The 17,588-nt window shown below is 41.2% G+C and overlaps 1 protein-coding gene across 1 annotated transcript in view; it reads left to right on the top strand.

Moving 5' to 3' along the window:
* LOC309868825 (liprin-beta-1-like) overlaps nt 1-17,588 on the top strand; it is a gene marked incomplete at its 5' end in the record, with an annotated part of 46,012 nt that overhangs the window by 21,121 nt on the left and 7,303 nt on the right. Inside the window, 8 exons of the mRNA XM_082739010.1 lie at nt 3,257-3,411; nt 8,596-8,711; nt 9,684-9,740; nt 11,045-11,114; nt 13,317-13,488; nt 13,952-13,984; nt 16,114-16,246; nt 16,533-16,661. Of these exons, the coding sequence (XP_082595136.1) occupies nt 3,257-3,411; nt 8,596-8,711; nt 9,684-9,740; nt 11,045-11,114; nt 13,317-13,488; nt 13,952-13,984; nt 16,114-16,246; nt 16,533-16,661 (865 nt within the window). The remainder of the gene's footprint in view (nt 1-3,256; nt 3,412-8,595; nt 8,712-9,683; nt 9,741-11,044; nt 11,115-13,316; nt 13,489-13,951; nt 13,985-16,113; nt 16,247-16,532; nt 16,662-17,588) is intronic.

Here is a 17,588-nt window from a genome sequence, read left to right as displayed (position 1 = left end):
GCTTTAGAGCATTGTGGTCTGAAAATATGCAGGGAATGATCCCAATCTTTTGATACCGGTTGAGTCCTGATTTAGGACCGAGGATGTGATCTATTCTGGAGAATGTTCCATTTGCACTAGAGAAGAATGCGTATTCTGTTGCTTTGGGATGAAATATTCTGAATATATCTGTGATGTCCATCTGGTCCAGTGTGTCGTTTAAGGCCTTTATTTCCTTGCTGATCTTTTGCTTGGATGATCTGTCCATTTCAGTGAGGGGAGTGTTAAAGTCCCCTACTATTATTGTATTATTGTGGATGTGTTTCTTTGATTTTGTTATTAATTGGTTTATATAGTTGGCTGCTCCCACATTGGGGGCATAGATATTTAAAATTGTTAAATCTTCTTGTTGGACAGACCCTTTGAGTATGATATAGTGTCCTTCCTCATCTCTTATTATAGTCTTTGGCTTAAAATCTAATTGATCTAAGGATTGCCACTCCTGCTTTCTTCTGATGTCCATTAGCATGGTAAATTCTTTTCCACCCCCTCACTTTAAATCTGGAGGTGTCTTCGGGCTTAAAATGAGTTTCTTGGAGGCAACATATAGATGGGTTTTGTTTTTTTATCCATTCTGATACCCTGTGTCTTTTGACAGGGGCATTTAGCCCATTCACATTCAGGGTTACTATTGAGAGATATGAATTTAGTGCCATTGTATTGCCTGTAAGGTGACTGTTACTGTATATGGTCTCTGTTCCTTTCTGATCTACCACTTGTAGGCTCTCTCTTTGCTTAGAGGACCCCTTTCAATATTTCCTGTAGAGCTGGTTTGGTATTTGCAAATCCTTTCAGTTTTTGTTTGTCCTGGAAGCTTTTAATCTCTCCTTCTATTTTCAATGATAGCCTAGCTGGATATAGTATTCTTGGCTGCATGTTTTTCTCGTTTAGTGCTCTGAAAATATCATGCCAGCTCTTTCTGGCCTGCCAGGTCTCTGTGGATAAGTCAGCTGCCAATCTAATATTTTTACCATTGTATGTTACAGACTTCTTTTCCCGGGCTGCTTTCAGGATTTTCTCTTTGTCACTGAGACTTGTAAATTTTACTATTAGGTGACGGGGTGTGGGCCTATTCTTATTGATTTTGAGGGGCGTTCTCTGAACCTCCTGAATTTTGATGCTCATTCCCTTTGCCATATTGGGGAAATTCTCCCCAATAATTCTCTCCAGTATACCTTCTGCTCCCCTCTCTCTTTCTTCTTCTTCTGGAATCCCAATTATTCTAATGTTGTTTCGTCTTATGGTGTCACTTATCTCTCGGATTCTCCCCTCGTGGTCCAGTGGCTGTTTGTCCCACTTTTGCTCAGCTTCTTTATTCTCTGTCATTTGGTCTTCTATATCACTAATTCTTTCTTCTGCCTCATTTATCCTAGCAGTGAGAGCCTCCATTTTTGATTGCACCTCATTAATAGCTTTTTTGATTTCAACTTGGTTAGATTTTAGTTCTTTTATTTCTCCAGAAAGGGCTTTTCTATCTCTCGAGAGGGTTTCTCTAATATCTTCCATGCCTTTTTCGAGCCCGGCTAGAACCTTGAGAATTGTCATTCTGAACTCTAGATCTGACATATTACCGATGTCTGTATTGATTAGGTCCTTAGCCTTCGGTACTGCCTCTTGTTCTTTTTTTTGTGTTGTATTTTTACGTCTTGTGATTTTGTCCAGATAAGAGTAAATGAAGGGGCAAGTAAAATACTAAAAGGGTGGCAACAACCCCAGGAAAATATGCTTTAACCAAATTAGAAGAGATCCAATATCGTGAGTGGGGAGAAAGGGGATAAAAAGAGGTTCAAAAAGGAAGAAAGAAAAAAAAAGAAAAAAGAAATTAAAAAGAAAAGAATTTTTTAAAAAAGAAAACACCTAAGAAATATGTAAAAAAGAAAAAAATATATATATTAGATAAACTGTTAAAAAAGAAAAAGGTAACAGTTAAAAAAAAAAATTTACCCGAAGGCGAGAAGGAAAAAAAAAAAATGAAAAAGAAAAAATTAAATTAACTGCAAGACTAAAAAAAAATCACAGGAAAAAACCATGAGTTCCGTGCTTGGCTTTCTCCTCCTCTGGAATTCTGCTGCTCTCCTTGGTATTGAAACCGCACTCCTTGGTAGGTGAACTTGGTCTCGGCTGGATTTCTTGTTGATCTTCTGGGGGAGGGGCCTGTTGTAGTGATTCTCAAGTGTCTTTGCCCCAGGCGGAATTACAGCACCCTTACCCGGGGCCGGGGTGAGTAATCCGCTCGGGTTTGCTTTCAGGAGCTTTTGTTCCCTGAGCGCTTTCCGTTGAGTTCCGGAGGACGGGAATACAAATGGCGGCCTCCTGGTCTCAGGCCCGGAGGAGCCGAGAGCCCAGGGCCCCAGAGAACAGCGCCCAGTTACTCCCGTCTGCCTGACCTCCAGCTGCGCTCCGAGCTCACCGAGCCTGCGACCGGTTCAAGGTAACACTGAGCTGTGAGCCTATTGTCCGCTCTGTCTCTGTAGCTGGCTCTCCCGTTCCAATACCCGCAAGCTCTGCGACACTCAGACACCCCCGATCCTTCTGTGACCCTGCGGGACCTGAGGCCACGCTGACCCCGCGTGGGCTTCGCCCCCCCGGTTTAGCCTCTGGAGCGATGTCCCTCAGCGGAACAGACTTTTAAAAGTCCTGATTTTGTGCGCGCTTGCTCCGCTGCTTGCCGGGAGCCGGCCCCTCCCCCGGGGTCTATCTTCCCGTCGCTTTGGATTCACTTCTCCGCCGGTCCTACCTTTCAGAAAGTGGTTGTTTTTCTGTTTCCAGAATTGCTGTTCTTCTTCTCTTCGATCTGCCCATGGATTTTCAGGTGTTTGCAATCTTTAGATAAGCTATCTAGCTGATCTCTGGCTAGCTGAAGCAGTCTCAGCTTGCTACTTCTCCGCCATCTTGACTCCTCCCCAGCTTGGTTGTTTCTGAACTGAAATTTGTAAAGCCCCAAATTCTGAAACAAAATTAGGGAAGGTTGTTGGACTAAATGAACTTCTGATTTCAAGGCTGTGAGTCTGTGGTAATAGCTATTAATACCACCCTCAGGCTCCAGGTGCTCATAGTTTAACATTTCTCCTAGAGGTCCTCTTGTTATTTTTCTAAGGATTTCAAAGGAAACTCACTTTTGATTTTTGAGGATGGGAAAAATGTTTATATTCAGTTGGTATTCTTCCTCCAAAAGTGAAATGTAAATGAAAAGCTGCCATTTTTCTCCTTTTCCTAGACCAAGATGGCGACTTTGACGGTCTGCTCACTTCTGGTTCCGTCTCCACTTTGCTGGATGCGCAGGGTTTTAGTGACCTGGAGAAAAGTGTATCATCTACACCAGTCACGGGATCTCCCAGTCGTGACCCATTCAACACAAGTGTTCCAGAAGAGGTATTTACAGACTCTCAACATTATCTTTGTAGTGAAGAGACTGTGTCATTGAAGGTTAAAATGCTGTTGACAGCAGGAAAGACCTGGGATCTTTTCTCAGTGTGGCTACTGACTGAGTCTTAGCAATTTTCATGTCAAAACTCAGTCTGCTAGGACTTTATTTGAAAGATTGGTTTTTCCCCCCCTCTTTAATAAATAAATACCTTGGGCAATGTCAAAATTGCTTAAATAATTCAGGAAGAACATGGGAGAAAGATGTCATCCTAAATAGATTACAATCTACACAATAATAATCTTTATTAGTAAAGAACAAATAGGGAATAAATGAAGAGGGATAACGTGAGATTATATAAAGAAGTTGGTTTTAGTCACTTCCAATGTTGTCTCTGAAAAATTCTGGTCTAAAATCTTCCCTGACTTCTTTAGACTTGGAAAAAAGCAGCTGGACAGGAATATTTAGTCTTGAACTCATCATTAACTTTTCTTTCACACATCAGACTGGTGCCAAAATCTGTTTCCATTACCTATTGCAAACCACCCCAAAAATTTGTGGCTTGAGTGACAGCACTTGTTTTGCTAACAAATGTGTGATGTGGGTAAGGCTCAGCAGGAGCATTTCTTCTTCGCTCCACTGGGCAATAGTTGGAATGGTGTGAAGGCTGGAGGCTTAAGTCATCCGAAGGCTACCCATTTGTATATCACATGGTTGGTTGGTACTACTGTTGGACAGGACCTCAGCTGAGGCCCTAGCTGGAAATACCTGTGACTCCCTGGCTTTCTTCTAGCAGAGCGTTTAGATCCTAAGGATGAGCATCCCAATAAGAGGACTGGGCATATTTATATCATCTTTTATGCTATGACTCGGAAACCCTGTGGCATCTCTTCTCCTGTAGTCACAGGCCCACACACATTCACAGAGAGGAAACAAAGACCCTACCTCTTGATGGACAAGTAATATCACATTTGAGAAGAACACATGGGATGGCATATACCCCTACGACCATATTCGACTAGTACAACTGCCCTCCACTCTCTGGCTACAATCATTTATATCCCTCCCCCATGCAAAATGTCCTCATCCCCTCATCAAAGACCTCTTGGTCTTACTCCAGTCAGGCTTCCGCATCCCAAGACCTTGTCATCCAGACCCGGTCAAGATGTAGGTGCAGCTGCTCAGGTTTGGCTTCTCGAGTAGCACTCCATTCCATGTAAAGAACCAGGAAATTCAAGGTCAAGTCATTTGTCCCCTACACACCTGACATGCAGTGGTGGAATGGGCATAGTAACTACTGGGCATTCCCATTCAAGAAGAGGGAACATAGACATGGAAGACACCCACGTATCATTAGTCAGTAGCAGTTCCCAAATCCAGCCAGGCTCGTGTGGCCAGTTCCTTGACAGGGCCCAGACCTTTGGGCTCTTGGTTGTTCCTTGGGAGTCATCTTTCCATTTCCAGGAGAAAGAACCTGTAATTGCAGATGAGTTGTTTTCTGCAAAAGTATCTATACGGGTCTAGGGCCTTCTGCCTTCTACTATCTCTGTCCCTCTTGGTTCTATTTGGTATAATATTTTATTCATTTGGCATTTCTTATGAATCAATTTATAATCCACTCCGTCAGGTAAAGGATATCCACAATTATCTTCACCATAAGACTTTCTCTATCTTAAGTTTTCTGTATGGCTGCTATGGAATATCCCTCTGTTTTTAGAGTTGTCGAACTTTTTGAAGGTTTCAATGAGACAGCTGTACCTTAAGTCTTCCTGAGGTCTTAACCTAGGCACACCCGTGGCTTCCTGACAGCACCTCCCTCTTTGCCCTAGAACTTTTAATTTTAGTGCAGTGTACTGTCTAGAGAAACTGGGAATGGGAAAAATTGTTTTTGTTATTGTTGTTTTTGTTTTTTAACTAAATAGTCTTGACTACCTTATGTTTTCCAATTCCCCCTTTGGTCGTCTTTCCTTTAACATTTTACTGTATTCAGTGAGAAAAAAACCAAGTGGCATCTTTTCTTTTCCTATCTATTCCTGCTGATTACCTAATGAGAAAATGAAATTTGAATTGCATGAAAATGAATTCAAGGAGGAAACATTTCTCTCTTCACTATAGGAGAGGGCTAAAAGATGTCAGTCATAAGGATTACTGGGTAGGGGAAATTGGAAGGTGGTGATCAAAAGGTACGGACTTCCAGTTATAAGACAAGTGTGCTGGGGGTATAAGGTACAACGTGATGACTATAGTTAACACTGCTGTCTGGTATGCTGGAAGGTTGCTAAGACTGTAGATCCGAAAAGTTCTCATTGCAAGGAAAAAAATGTGTTTTTTTTTCCTTTCCTTTTCTTTTTTCTTTTTAATTTATACGGTACTGCATGTCAGTGATATCCCAATAAAATTGGAAAAAAGAGGCAAAGGATTAGTTAAGGAATAAAAAATATTTTAGAGGGGGAAATAAAAAATATGTTAGAGGGGGAAAATCCCCTAATTGCTAATTATATTTCTACTGAAGGGAAAAATAACAGTTGACAGTCAATGAGTATGCTTGCTGCCTATTTACAGAATGGCAGATGTTACATGTAAGATTTGCCCAGATAGTCTCTTTAAAAAAAGTCTTTCCTATGTGAATTGTACTTTAATGAGACTTTTTGTTTGGAACCAGAATGATTTGATGAGGATTGAGTGTGTTCAGCCATATTGTTAAAGAAGAGCTAGAAGGGAGATTGGAGTTGGGAGTTAAAGTCCTAAGTTCAAAACGAAATCAAGGAAATGGATCAGTTTGTTAGTGGGCCATTTCCTTCCCCATGTTAGGAACCCGGGGAGCTACTGTGAACTTGACAACACAAGGGATGATGGCTCAATAATTCGCCCAGAACTAATCATAAAGATTCAAATTTAAAAAAAAAAAGAAAAAAGAGAGTGAAGTAATCTCCTATTTTACAGCAATAGGACTTCTTAAAGAACAAAATTCAGGGGCGCCTGGGTGGCTCAGTAGGTTAAGCCTCTGCCTTCGGCTCAGTTTATGATCTCAGGGTCCTGGGATCAATCAAGTCCCACATTGGGCTCTCTGCTCAGCAGGGAGCCTGCTTCCTCCTCTCTCTCTCGGCCTACTTGTGATCTCTCTGTGTCAAATAAATAAAATCTTTAAAAAAAAATTCAGCTGAGAAAATTTTTAACACAGGGATGATGGCTCTGTAAATTGCCCAGAACTAATCATAAAGATTCTAAAAAATAAATAAATAAATAAAAAATCGCGAAGCAACAAGATCAGACTTGTTGTTAAAGAACAAACTTCAAATGAGTAAATTTGCAACATCTTACTGGCTTTATTCAGCAATTTATGAATCAGGCAATGTCCGTTTTAGCAGATGGAAAGGAACTCTACGGATCTGTACAAAATGAAGGGCTTTTTTAGGCCGAAGGAAGCAGGAGCAGAGGATCAGGCTGGTCATTTGCTGGTTGGTTAAGTAGGGTTACTTTCCTTAATGTGCAGCAAAGAGAAGTCTCGGGGCGGGGTGGGTCAGGTAACTTACTAAGGGCAGGCAAGTGCCGATTGGTTGACCTAGGTCTGCCTTTTCTGGGAGTGCCGAGCACGGAAACTTAGCTAAGCTTGGGTTTACTGACGTGGAGCTTAACACGAACCACTCCGTCTTGGGCCCAATCAGATTATTTCAACAGACTTCACATGTTATAACCTCTTAGTGTCAAGGAATGAGACCACCGCTCAGTAACTGGAACAAAAAACCACAGAGCTAAATGTATTGCTTATCTAGTTACCTCGGTGAACTTTGTTGGTCAGGGACAGTCTCTTTGATCATATGTGGGGCATGTGGGGTTGCTTGGAGCTCAGGGATTGAGGGACTCTCAGAGGCTAGAGAGAGTTGACATCCGCTGTGGATGTGTGGTTACAGAGGTGAGACTGTCATTGATTGATTGGCATCTAGAAGTGTGTTCCAGGTTGTAAGTCCCTACCTTCCTGGCTGACTTCAGAAGGAGGGACGGTCACTGATTGGTTGGTTGACTGGCAGACTGAATTCACTGAGGAAAATTTTATTTTTTTATCACAATATTTTTTAAGTGATTCATGTATTGTAGTTTATGATGGGCTCTTACACCATAATGCTCTACAGTCATCGAAAATTATTTAACCCCAGAGTATAAAATTTCTTCCATAGATTCCATCCTTAGGGTACACAAAGCATTTGTTTAGGAAGGTGTTTTTAGGCATTTTTGTTGTTGCTGCTGTAGTATTATTAAGCCAAGTGTTTTAAGTGGTATCCACAAAGAACTGGTTTGGGGGGTGCCTAGGTGGCTCAGTCGTTAAGTGTCTGCCTTCTGCTCAGGTCGTGATCCCAGGGTTCTGGGATGGAGCCCCTCATCAGGCTCCCTGCTCAGGGAAGTGGGAAGCCTGCTTCTCCCTCTCCCACTCCTCCTCCTTGTGTTCCCTCTCACCATGTCTCTCTCTGTCAAATAAATGAAATCTTAAAAAAAAAAAAAATCTGGTTTGAACAACATTCTATATTAGACTAGTGATAGAAAATAAAGTGAAAACAGATGTGTTTACAAAGCACTTTACCCAAATCTCATCTCAAATCATGACAACCCTGTCAGGTAGGCATTGCCATTCTCATGTTACAGAGGAGAAAACTGGTGCCCAGTTAAGTGACTTGCATAAGGTTAGAACCAAAGTTTTTACTAGGGCTTAAAGTTGTCAGGATCAACTATTGACTTACTTGATGGTATTATGTTTTATTCAGAACCAAGTTCAAAAATGACCTTCCTTGGGGCACCTGGGTGGCTCAGTGGGTTAAGCCTCTGCCTTCAGCTCAGGTCATGATCTCAGGGTCCTGGGATCGAGCCCTACATCGGGATCTCTGCTAAGCAGGGACCTGCTTCCCCCCTCTCTCTGCCTGCCTCTCTGCCTACTTGTGATCACTCTCTCTCTGTCAAATAAATAAATAAAACCTTTAAAAAAAAAAAAAATGACCTTCCTCCAGAATGTTTTCTCTGACTTTAACAGTCATTGATGTTTATATCCAGAGACCATTTTATAAAGAGAAGAATAGTGTTTTTAAACATAGGTGTATGAAATTTTTTTGATGGACCATGTAATTGTCTCCGTTATTTTTATTTTATCTCTGTGACTTCTGTCTTATTTATTGGATTTTTTACTTTCTCTAATTACATTACAGTTCCACACCAGCATCTTACAAGTTTCAATCCCTTCATTACTGCCAACATCTAAGGGCCTGGAAACGTCTGAAAGCGCAAAATTGCCTCCTCAACCAGAGACTTCATTTGAAGAAAGGTATGTATGTCATTTATGACCCAACATTGCAATATAAATGTTCAGCAGAGTAGATCAAGCAAACACAAGAGTGCATTGCAATTTATTTACAGACACAGGTTTTACTGTGAGAGGCAAGAAACTGTAAGGCATGTGCCAGGGGACCAGTGTAAATCAATCACTACAGTCAGTTCTGGATTATTGAAATAAAGGGTGTGAAGCAAGAAGTCCTAGGGCAGGAGTCCAGGGAGGTGTGGTGTTCAGGTTAGAGAGAGATTTTAGGGGACTCAAGTTTTATGTCCTAAGTCATGGGGAGCCGCCAGTGGGTCCCAAGCCCCATAGCAATGGTCATGTGGCCCAGGCTGTTCGGAAGAAGGATTTGGGACAGGGATACAGTAGTTTCTCCATTAACAAGTAGAATTTTGAGGGAGCATGTTCTCAATTAACCTTATAATGAGACCAAATAAAAGAAAATATAATAGAATATTTTAGGGGCACCTGGATGGCTCAGTGGGTTAAGCCTCTGCCTTTGGCTCAGGTCATGATCCCAGGGTCCTGGGATCGAGCCTCACATAGGGCTCTCTGCTCGGCAGGGAGCCTGCTTCCTCTTCTCTCTCTGCCTGCTTCTCTGCCTACTTGTGATTTCTCTGTCAGATAAATAAGTAAAATATTTTTTTAACAAAAGAAAATATAGTAGAAAATTTTAAAAGAGAGGGGCAGCTGGGAATCTTCAGTAAATTCAGCAGCTGACTCAATCTCAGCTCAGGTCTTAATCTCAGGGTTGTGGGTTCAAGCCCCATACTGGGCATGGAGCCTGTGTTTAAAAACAAAACAAAACAAAACACACACGACTGTTTTAAAAGAGAAATCGCTTCCCCAGCACAATTTTTTGTTTTTTTGACAGTTCTGCTTACTTAGAATATATATGGTCTTTTACTTGTGAAGCACACACATTCCATTTTTTTTTTCCTTTTCTTTTCTTTCTTCTTTTAGTGATGGAAAAATAATCCTTGGTGCTTCTGTTGAAACCCAGCCGTGCGATAGTCTTTCGTAAGTCATGTTCTTGAATGTGGAAAATGTCATTGATACCTGGGAGAGAGGAAGCTTCTGACAAACTCACAGTGACCACTGTGAGAAGCGGATGACTGAGGCCTGAATACATTAATGCAGGTGTGGTGGTTGGATGTCAGGGAAAGGGGAGGTTGTGAGTTAACAAAGAGATTCTTACTCATGGACTGTTATCCATTATCTCGTGCCAAGTGTTTGCACGGCTTTAGCCTTCCTTCATCAGTTTTCATGTGAAGTGCAGTGCTTTGAATTTCAGGTTTGCACTGGCTTGCATTTTGACCCTAGCAGAAAAGAGTCACAGAGAATGATGTAATGGCTGGAAAGGCTGCAGTAGTTTTTTGCATTCTCCATGTAGTAAACCGGTCCATTATCTATGTTTATCCAAGTTCAAGTCTGAATTAGGAAAATCTCTTACCAGAGCAGTATTCAAAGATGAGATCTTCTCTTTTCTCACCAATATCTTTTACTTTATTTGATACTGGACAAGTCTAGTAACTTATGTACACATGAGTACATGAGAATTGCCTTTTAAAAGTTTGCATATGTGTGTTACTCTGCTTCTTAGAGCTTTTTTCTCTCTCTAAACTGGTCACCTATTCCTGACTTCCATTTTTGAAAAGACAGCCCTGTACACTTGAATGCTAGTTATGTGAAAGGGAAAAAAATCTCTGGATGTTTACAGTGTCACTTCGCCTTTGCAAGGAAAGCAAACAAATTATTATGGGCAGCCAGAGGGATTTTTCTTGTATGCCTCGATCAGAACTGTAAAATGAACTACTTGGCCAGATTCAGAAAATGGATTCCTTTGTGAATTGAAAAGTAACACTTCTGTCCTTTATTTTAATTACAAGGATTATATATAAATAGTATGTGAGTGTTTTAGAAGTTCCCTGGTATATTAACTAAAATTTAAATAAAAATAAAAAATAAAAAAGTTCCTGGTCTAAATGTATACATAAAAGGATACACCACTGGTCCATGGAAAAATGCTGTTTTATTTTCAAATGTTGACATCACAAGGAGAGTCCTAAGTGTTTTTCCAGCTATTCTAACATGTGTGGGACATTTAGAGTTATTGGCAGGACAGTTAACCACCTCTGCTTTTAAAAGAACTCAATGTTATAATTTAGTAAAGCACATAAGTGACTGCCTGAATCCGGATTTTCTTTTATGACCAGGATTCAACCCACACACAGTTTTAGTTTCTTTCCAAGATATTCTCCTAAGAAACAGTGGCACCAGAGCCACTTATTATTAATCCTAATTACTATTATTGTTATTTTTAGAACTTCAAGTCTGCAAAAGTCCAGCAGCCTGGGCAATCTGAAGAAAGAGTCATCAGATGGGGTTGGTTCTGTGTTGTTTCTCTGTCTGTTACCCTGAGACGCAAATATTTAGGGATCCTCACATTTTCCCATTTTCCAAAGAAAACTCTCAAGAAGAGTTTGAGGTTTCTCTAATGCAGATTTATTAGATACCACAGTTAATGGTAAATATTAAGAAGGGTGAATATGAACAGTTGAAACTACTGGATATAATCACAACTGAAGACTAATTAGCCATTATTGGAAATAAATGGAACTGAGATTGTATAGCTTAGAAGTAGATAAAAGTTTATTTTAATTTCTAGAATTGTGTGTAACAGTTTGTGAATATATGAAGCCATTCCTATGTCCAGATTACAATGGAAAAATGTTTGTGATGTCTGATACATGGGATTGCTTAACTGTCTCCAAAAAACCCAAACTCAGAACCTCCAAAACATGTTATATGAAAGAAGCCAGACACGAAAGATCAGATAGTCCACGATTCCATTTATGTGAAGTATGTAGAGTAGATAAATCCATAGAGACAGAACACAGTTTGGCGGTTGCCAGAGATGGAGAGGGAGGAACGGAGAGAAACTGCTTCCAGGGTGAGGGGTTTTATTCAAAATGATGGAAATGTTTGGGAGCTAGGTGGAGGTGGCAGTTATATAACACCGTGAGTGTACTTAATGTCCCCTAATTGTTCAGTTACTTTTTATGTTTCACCTCAATAAACTGTTGGGGAGGTACAAAAAACAGACAAAACCCCCAACTCTCAATCAGGCTAGTGATATTCTTAATTATCATATTTGGGCTTCCTAAGACCTCACAAAACATCCTTAGGTCACCCGCCCGAGAACAGCTGTTTATTTAATATAGCCACTGTGTATACAGCAAACATTTTGGTGTTCTGTTTTTTTGTCTTTTTTTTTTTAAAGACCTCATCAACAAGGGCTCTCGTTCTTCCTCCAATTTTCAACCATTAACTCTGTAAAGGCTACCTTCTGGTAGGCCACTTCCAGATGCACTCCCTTGACTGCTGGCTCTGAATGCCTTGAGTTGTAATGTAGGTGTCCCTGATAAGGCATGGACTGTGCACACAGCTGTAATTACAGGCATCCTTTGTCCTTTTTTGTCTTGCCAATTCAATAAATGATTAAATGATTTTGACATCTGTGGTGAGACATAGGTAATAGTTGCACTAAACTGTGGCATCTATAAACTTGTAGTTACGATGAGCAATAAATTCAGAGGATAAAATAACCACCTTCAAAGCTTGTGTCCCCTCTCCCCTTTCTCTACCTCTGCAAAAACAAAAACAGAGGGCAGGAGATGTTAGAGGAATGAGGGCATGCAAATCAAAGCATCTTTGGATCCTACTAAAACAATATAATAGATCATGTTACTGGAACTGCTAATTCAAATAACAAGAAAGCTAAAAAATCAACAGTACTTAGAAGTATAACTTAATTACAGTTAAGTTTCGCGATAAAGACCTTGACCTATTAGAGACAGCCAAAGAATCTTCTGAGTCGATGAAGAAAAATTTAATTATAACAAGTTTAGTTTTGGTGTTAAGTGTATCAAGCATGTCATAGTGTTTGAAAATTGGTGATCTGTGTCGGGTAACTTGCAGGCAAGGTAATGAATATGTCTCAGAACACCCTCTCAAAAACAAAATGTTTAACAGTCACTGGTTGTGTCCTCATTTGACTAGTAATTCCTTGAGTAGAATATTTAAATAACTGGAGTAGAATCTCTTTCTGCTGCTGGTGTAGAAGCTTGGAGATAACGCCTACTTTGCACAGTGATTATATTACGCTGGGCTTCTGATGTAGTTACGGTACAAAGACTGTGAACTGCATTGTAGCCTAGTCCTGTCATAACCATTCGAAAAATAGGAAGCCTGCTGGTATTCTGGTTATGCAGTACCTTATTTCCATGTCATTGGGGGAATGAGGCAAATAAAATAAAGCTTGAGAATTTCTATGTCCTAAATACTTCACATCTGAAGCATGCCGGTTATAGGTCAGTGATGAACATGTTTTTGTTGCTGCTCTTGCTTCCTAAGTAGCTTTCAGAACTGACTTTCTAAATTGTAATATGGTGCTTGGTGTTCATAATCAACTTATCAGTTCTGTGATTCTTTTAAATAAAATCACATGTGTAACAGATCAGGTGTTGTGCCCAGCGTGTACTCCTAATTGTGCACAGCCACGCTGTGTTCCATTTATTATTACTTGTCTTTTAGGATAAAGCTCCTGTAGAAAGCAGCCCATTCAGGGGCCTCCCTCCGAAAGCTCCGTGGCGTGATGCATCCGTGGACGACAACCCCTTTGGCACTCGGAAAGCCAGATCATTCTTTGGGCGTGGCTTTTTTAAAATAAAAAGTAACAAGAGGACAGCAAGTGCACCAAACTTGGGTTCGTATGGCCAGCGTGCTTTTGCTTTAATTCACTCAGGACGAGGACAAGGTCAATCCCCTCCCTTCCCTGGTTCATTGATCTGTGCGTTTCTCATTCTCAGAAATGAAGGTGAATGCAAGAAACTGACCCCATGGGTTTAATTCGGTGGTAAAGATAGCTCTGTGCAGGCCATCACCCTGCTCTCCTTGTTGGAGTATAAGTGTAGAGGAAAGACCAAAACCCTTGACACTCTCTGAGTTCATTGTAAACAGCTTCTCATCTGTTTCGAAAGTGGACCAATTAACCCCATATTGTTCCTGCTAATGGAGTCTGCGATGTTGGAAGCACAGCGCAGTGCTTGCCTTTCCTCCCCCGTGTGTATTTTGTGAGTAGGACTTTGAGCTGTGTTTCATTTTGTCATTCTCCTGTGTTCTCTCCATTGGGCTGCGTGTGATTGTGTGCATTGTTGGGATATCTGAAGATCGTAAACGAAGTGCCAGTGCACCCACCCTAGGTATCGTACCCCTGCATGCCAGCCTTCGCCAGTGCTGTCCTCCAGGCTGACTAATCCTTGCTCTTGGCATCTGCGATCTCTAGAAAGCAAGCTGGCAGCGATCAGAAAATGTTGTCCTCGACTCCAGAGAGTTCCTTCCAACTGCTGCTAAAGTGAACTTTCTGGAGAGTCTTTGCTTCCCAGCCTACGTGCTGTTTTAACCCCTGCTAATGACACCTTGCCAGGAGCTCTGGGAGGACCCAGAAGCGCACGGCACCCTCAGAGTCCAGGGCAGGACTCTCCTGCCTCGTACCTTCCAGCTTTCTCACCCTTCCGGTGCATCCTGTCTCACACTAACTCCCAGGTCCTGACAGTTCCTTCTCCATGTCTCCATTATCCCCAGAGAGCAATGTTTTCAGCCAAATCGAGAAGTCTGTAGAAGACATTGCAAATGATTGCTTTAGACTGACTTTTCTTAAGGGAATGTTCTTCTGACATTTATTGCTTTGAAGATGGAAGTGGCATTTAGTGACACTGGAGGAAGATTTCTGGGATATTTAAGGAGCCTCCCCTAGAGTGATTTTAGGAGAGGGGAAACTCCGTTTTCCTTTTTAAAAGTGTGGGGCATGGGAGGGAGGAAACATCCTCAAAACAAAAAAATGGAAACAGGATGCTTTTAGAATGAGGGTGAGTTAGGCAACATTTTCTGGTATACCCGTACCCATGATGGCTTTGGGGTTTGGATGGAAAGGTTCCTTTGGATTTTCCCTGAGATACCCATACACCAACTCATGTGGGTCAGCACAGGTTACTTTTCTCCCTTTGCAGTCTTACATTTCTAGAATACACATGGGATAAATAAAATCCAGACAACATTTTCAAATGTTTTTGCATCTTTCTTAGAAGAAATACATTGTTAATGCTAAGAGCCCAGTGCTGCTTATTATAACCTATAATCACAGCTGTGCTTCGTAGAAAAGTCAACCTCTGCAACTTTTGTATCTTGCTGAAACACCATTTCTGTGATTTTTGTACAACTTTTTCTTTCCCGTAAAAGTGTCGTCTCACACTGAGGAAACAGTACTGCTTGTGTTTGTTAGTGGGGGATCATATCTTAAGGGGCAGGTAAAAGAATTAAGAAATAGAGAATGCTGGGAGAACTGGGCGTAGCAAATTTGGATGTTACTCTTTCAAGGCAGAATCAACAGACACTGATTTTATATCAAAAGAAAAATGTGTGCATATCCAGTACAGTCTTTTCTCAGTAGGACATAGCAAGTTATAAATAGAATAACTCTCTTGAAAAAAGACCGCCAGGGCTTGGTGACTAGGATCTGATGTAAATGCCAAAGGAGAGGAGGGAGTGAAAAGAAAATGCCAAAGAGTGTGAATGGGAGTAACAGGAAGAATATTAATTAGTATCAAGGGAATATTAAATAAGAAAATCTAAGAGAATTCTTCTGAGAATTGGATGGATTTGTTGAGTCTAAGATGTTCCTGGCACAGCACATTGGGAATATCCATAAACGTTCAGATCCTGAGTCTGGGGAGAGAGATTAGGACCAGAGATTGTGATACTGGCTGCTTATGAATGAGGGAAGCCATCATTTTGTGCCAGGCACGGAGTGGGTGAACTTGTTCAGAGATTCTGCTGGCAGGAGCCTAGAACAGAATCTCGGAGTGGAAGAAGAGGAGAAAACAGGTCCTATAGCAGAGAAGAAACGATCAGATGACAGATCTGGGAGATTGTCCTAACAAGATGAAGGAGATGATGTTTTTGGAGAATGTGGGAAGAATGTCAGCAGTACCAAGTGCTGCAGAAAAATCGAGATTAATTTAAGTGATCTCAGATCACTTAAAGAATGTGGCAATCCTATCCCACCTTTGAACTTCAAAGAGGTGGTAATTTGTGAGTTAATGAATTTAGGCACAATATCATATGCGATATTATACACATCATTCACTGATACACAGCAGACGGTAAAGCAGAACATAAATTTGTGTTCCATCTGTAATATTTGTAGGGTGCTCTTTACAGACCAACAGAAGAAGAATTTGTGAAGAGTTGCTAAAGTTAAGAAGGGTAGCATCTAGTCATGTTCATTCCGTACTTTAAAACTCACCAAGTATGTATTCTGTTCTTGGAATAGCTGAAACAGAGAAGGAGACAGCTGAGCACCTAGATCTGGCTGGTAGATCTTCCCAGCCGAAAAATTCGCAGATATCTCCACCATCGCCGGATTCCAAAAAGAAATCCAGAGGGATCACGAAACTCTTTGGAAAGTAAGTAACACAGCAGACAACCGGAGGGGGCTTTGTGTTGTGTGTTGCTCAAATGTAGGAATAAATGGAAGATTGCCTAGAAACAAGTATGCAGTTGTAAGGCTTTGCTGTTCCTTTGATGGAAGGAAGATTGTGATCTGGGATGCACTGACTCACTGGGTCTCAGTTAAAGTGTAAATCCAGACATCTTTTCTGACCATACATAAGCAATGTTCTCATTAACTTTAAAGTCCTAAGGTCTCCTCAGGTCTCTACAAGGCAATGTGATGTTGTTTCTTCTATTCAGACTTAGGAGAAGTCAGTCAACTACATTCAACCCAGATGACCTGTCTGAGCCTGAATTTAAAAGAGGAGGGACAAGGGCAACTGCAGGGCCACAACTGGGTTGGTCTCGAGATTTGGGACAATCTAACAGGTGAGAAAAACTGAACGAATGGACTTTGACATCTCTACCCACATGTCCAGGCTATGAGCACTTGCAATGTTAGTATTGTCCCTGGGCTGAGCAGTAGAATCCCTTGCTTACCCCTTTGCCTGGCAGAGGGGTCCGTCATCTTTAGAGCAGTGCGGGTTGGCAGTGGTTGGTGAAAATCATGCAGAAGATGAGGGCTGCGTGAGCCAGGGGAGGAACCAAAGCTAAAGTGTCAGCAACATCTGTGTAAGAATGATTCTTTGACTTCAATCTGACTGAGAAAATAGTTACTCCAAGTACTCTAAAGCATAGCTCTAGAGAGATGGGCTAACATAGCGGTTAAGAGTAGGTTCTAGAGACAGACTGCTTGGATCTGATTGCTGGCTTCGCTGCTTCCTGTAACCTGGGTGACCTTTGAGCAACTACATCCATACTCTACGCCTCCGTGTCCCCTGGTATGAATTAGTCTAATTATGAAGATTAAAGGAGTTAATATGCGTTGAGTATCTGGTAAATAGTAACTGTTCAGTGAACGTTAATGACTAATGGATTCTGTGAACGCACCTACATAAATTCATTAAGACACAAATTCTAACGGAATTTAATCAGGATTAAATAATCCTGAATTTATCAGGACTATGTAATGCTTTATCTGTTAAGACTCTAGGAACTTTTCCTACACCCTTACCACAATTGAGGGCTGTTTTGAAATTACTGTACTGACCTACTGAGCATGAGAAGGATGGGGTTGGCAAACATCTAGCACAAACCATTACACTTAGTCTTTGGAACATGGTCTCTCCTACCCTCGCAGAAGACTGGGCACAGGTTTTATCAAGGAGGAAACCCTGGCTTTCTCCAAACACATGAAGGTCTCATTTGCCATGTGTTCTCTTTATACACAGTAGAGGATCTCCTTGTGCTGTTTTA

Source organism: Mustela nivalis (assembly GCF_964662115.1).
Source record: "Mustela nivalis genome assembly, chromosome: 7".
Classification (NCBI taxonomy): Eukaryota; Metazoa; Chordata; class Mammalia; order Carnivora; family Mustelidae; genus Mustela; species Mustela nivalis.
This window is presented reverse-complemented; position numbering and strand designations above follow the sequence as displayed.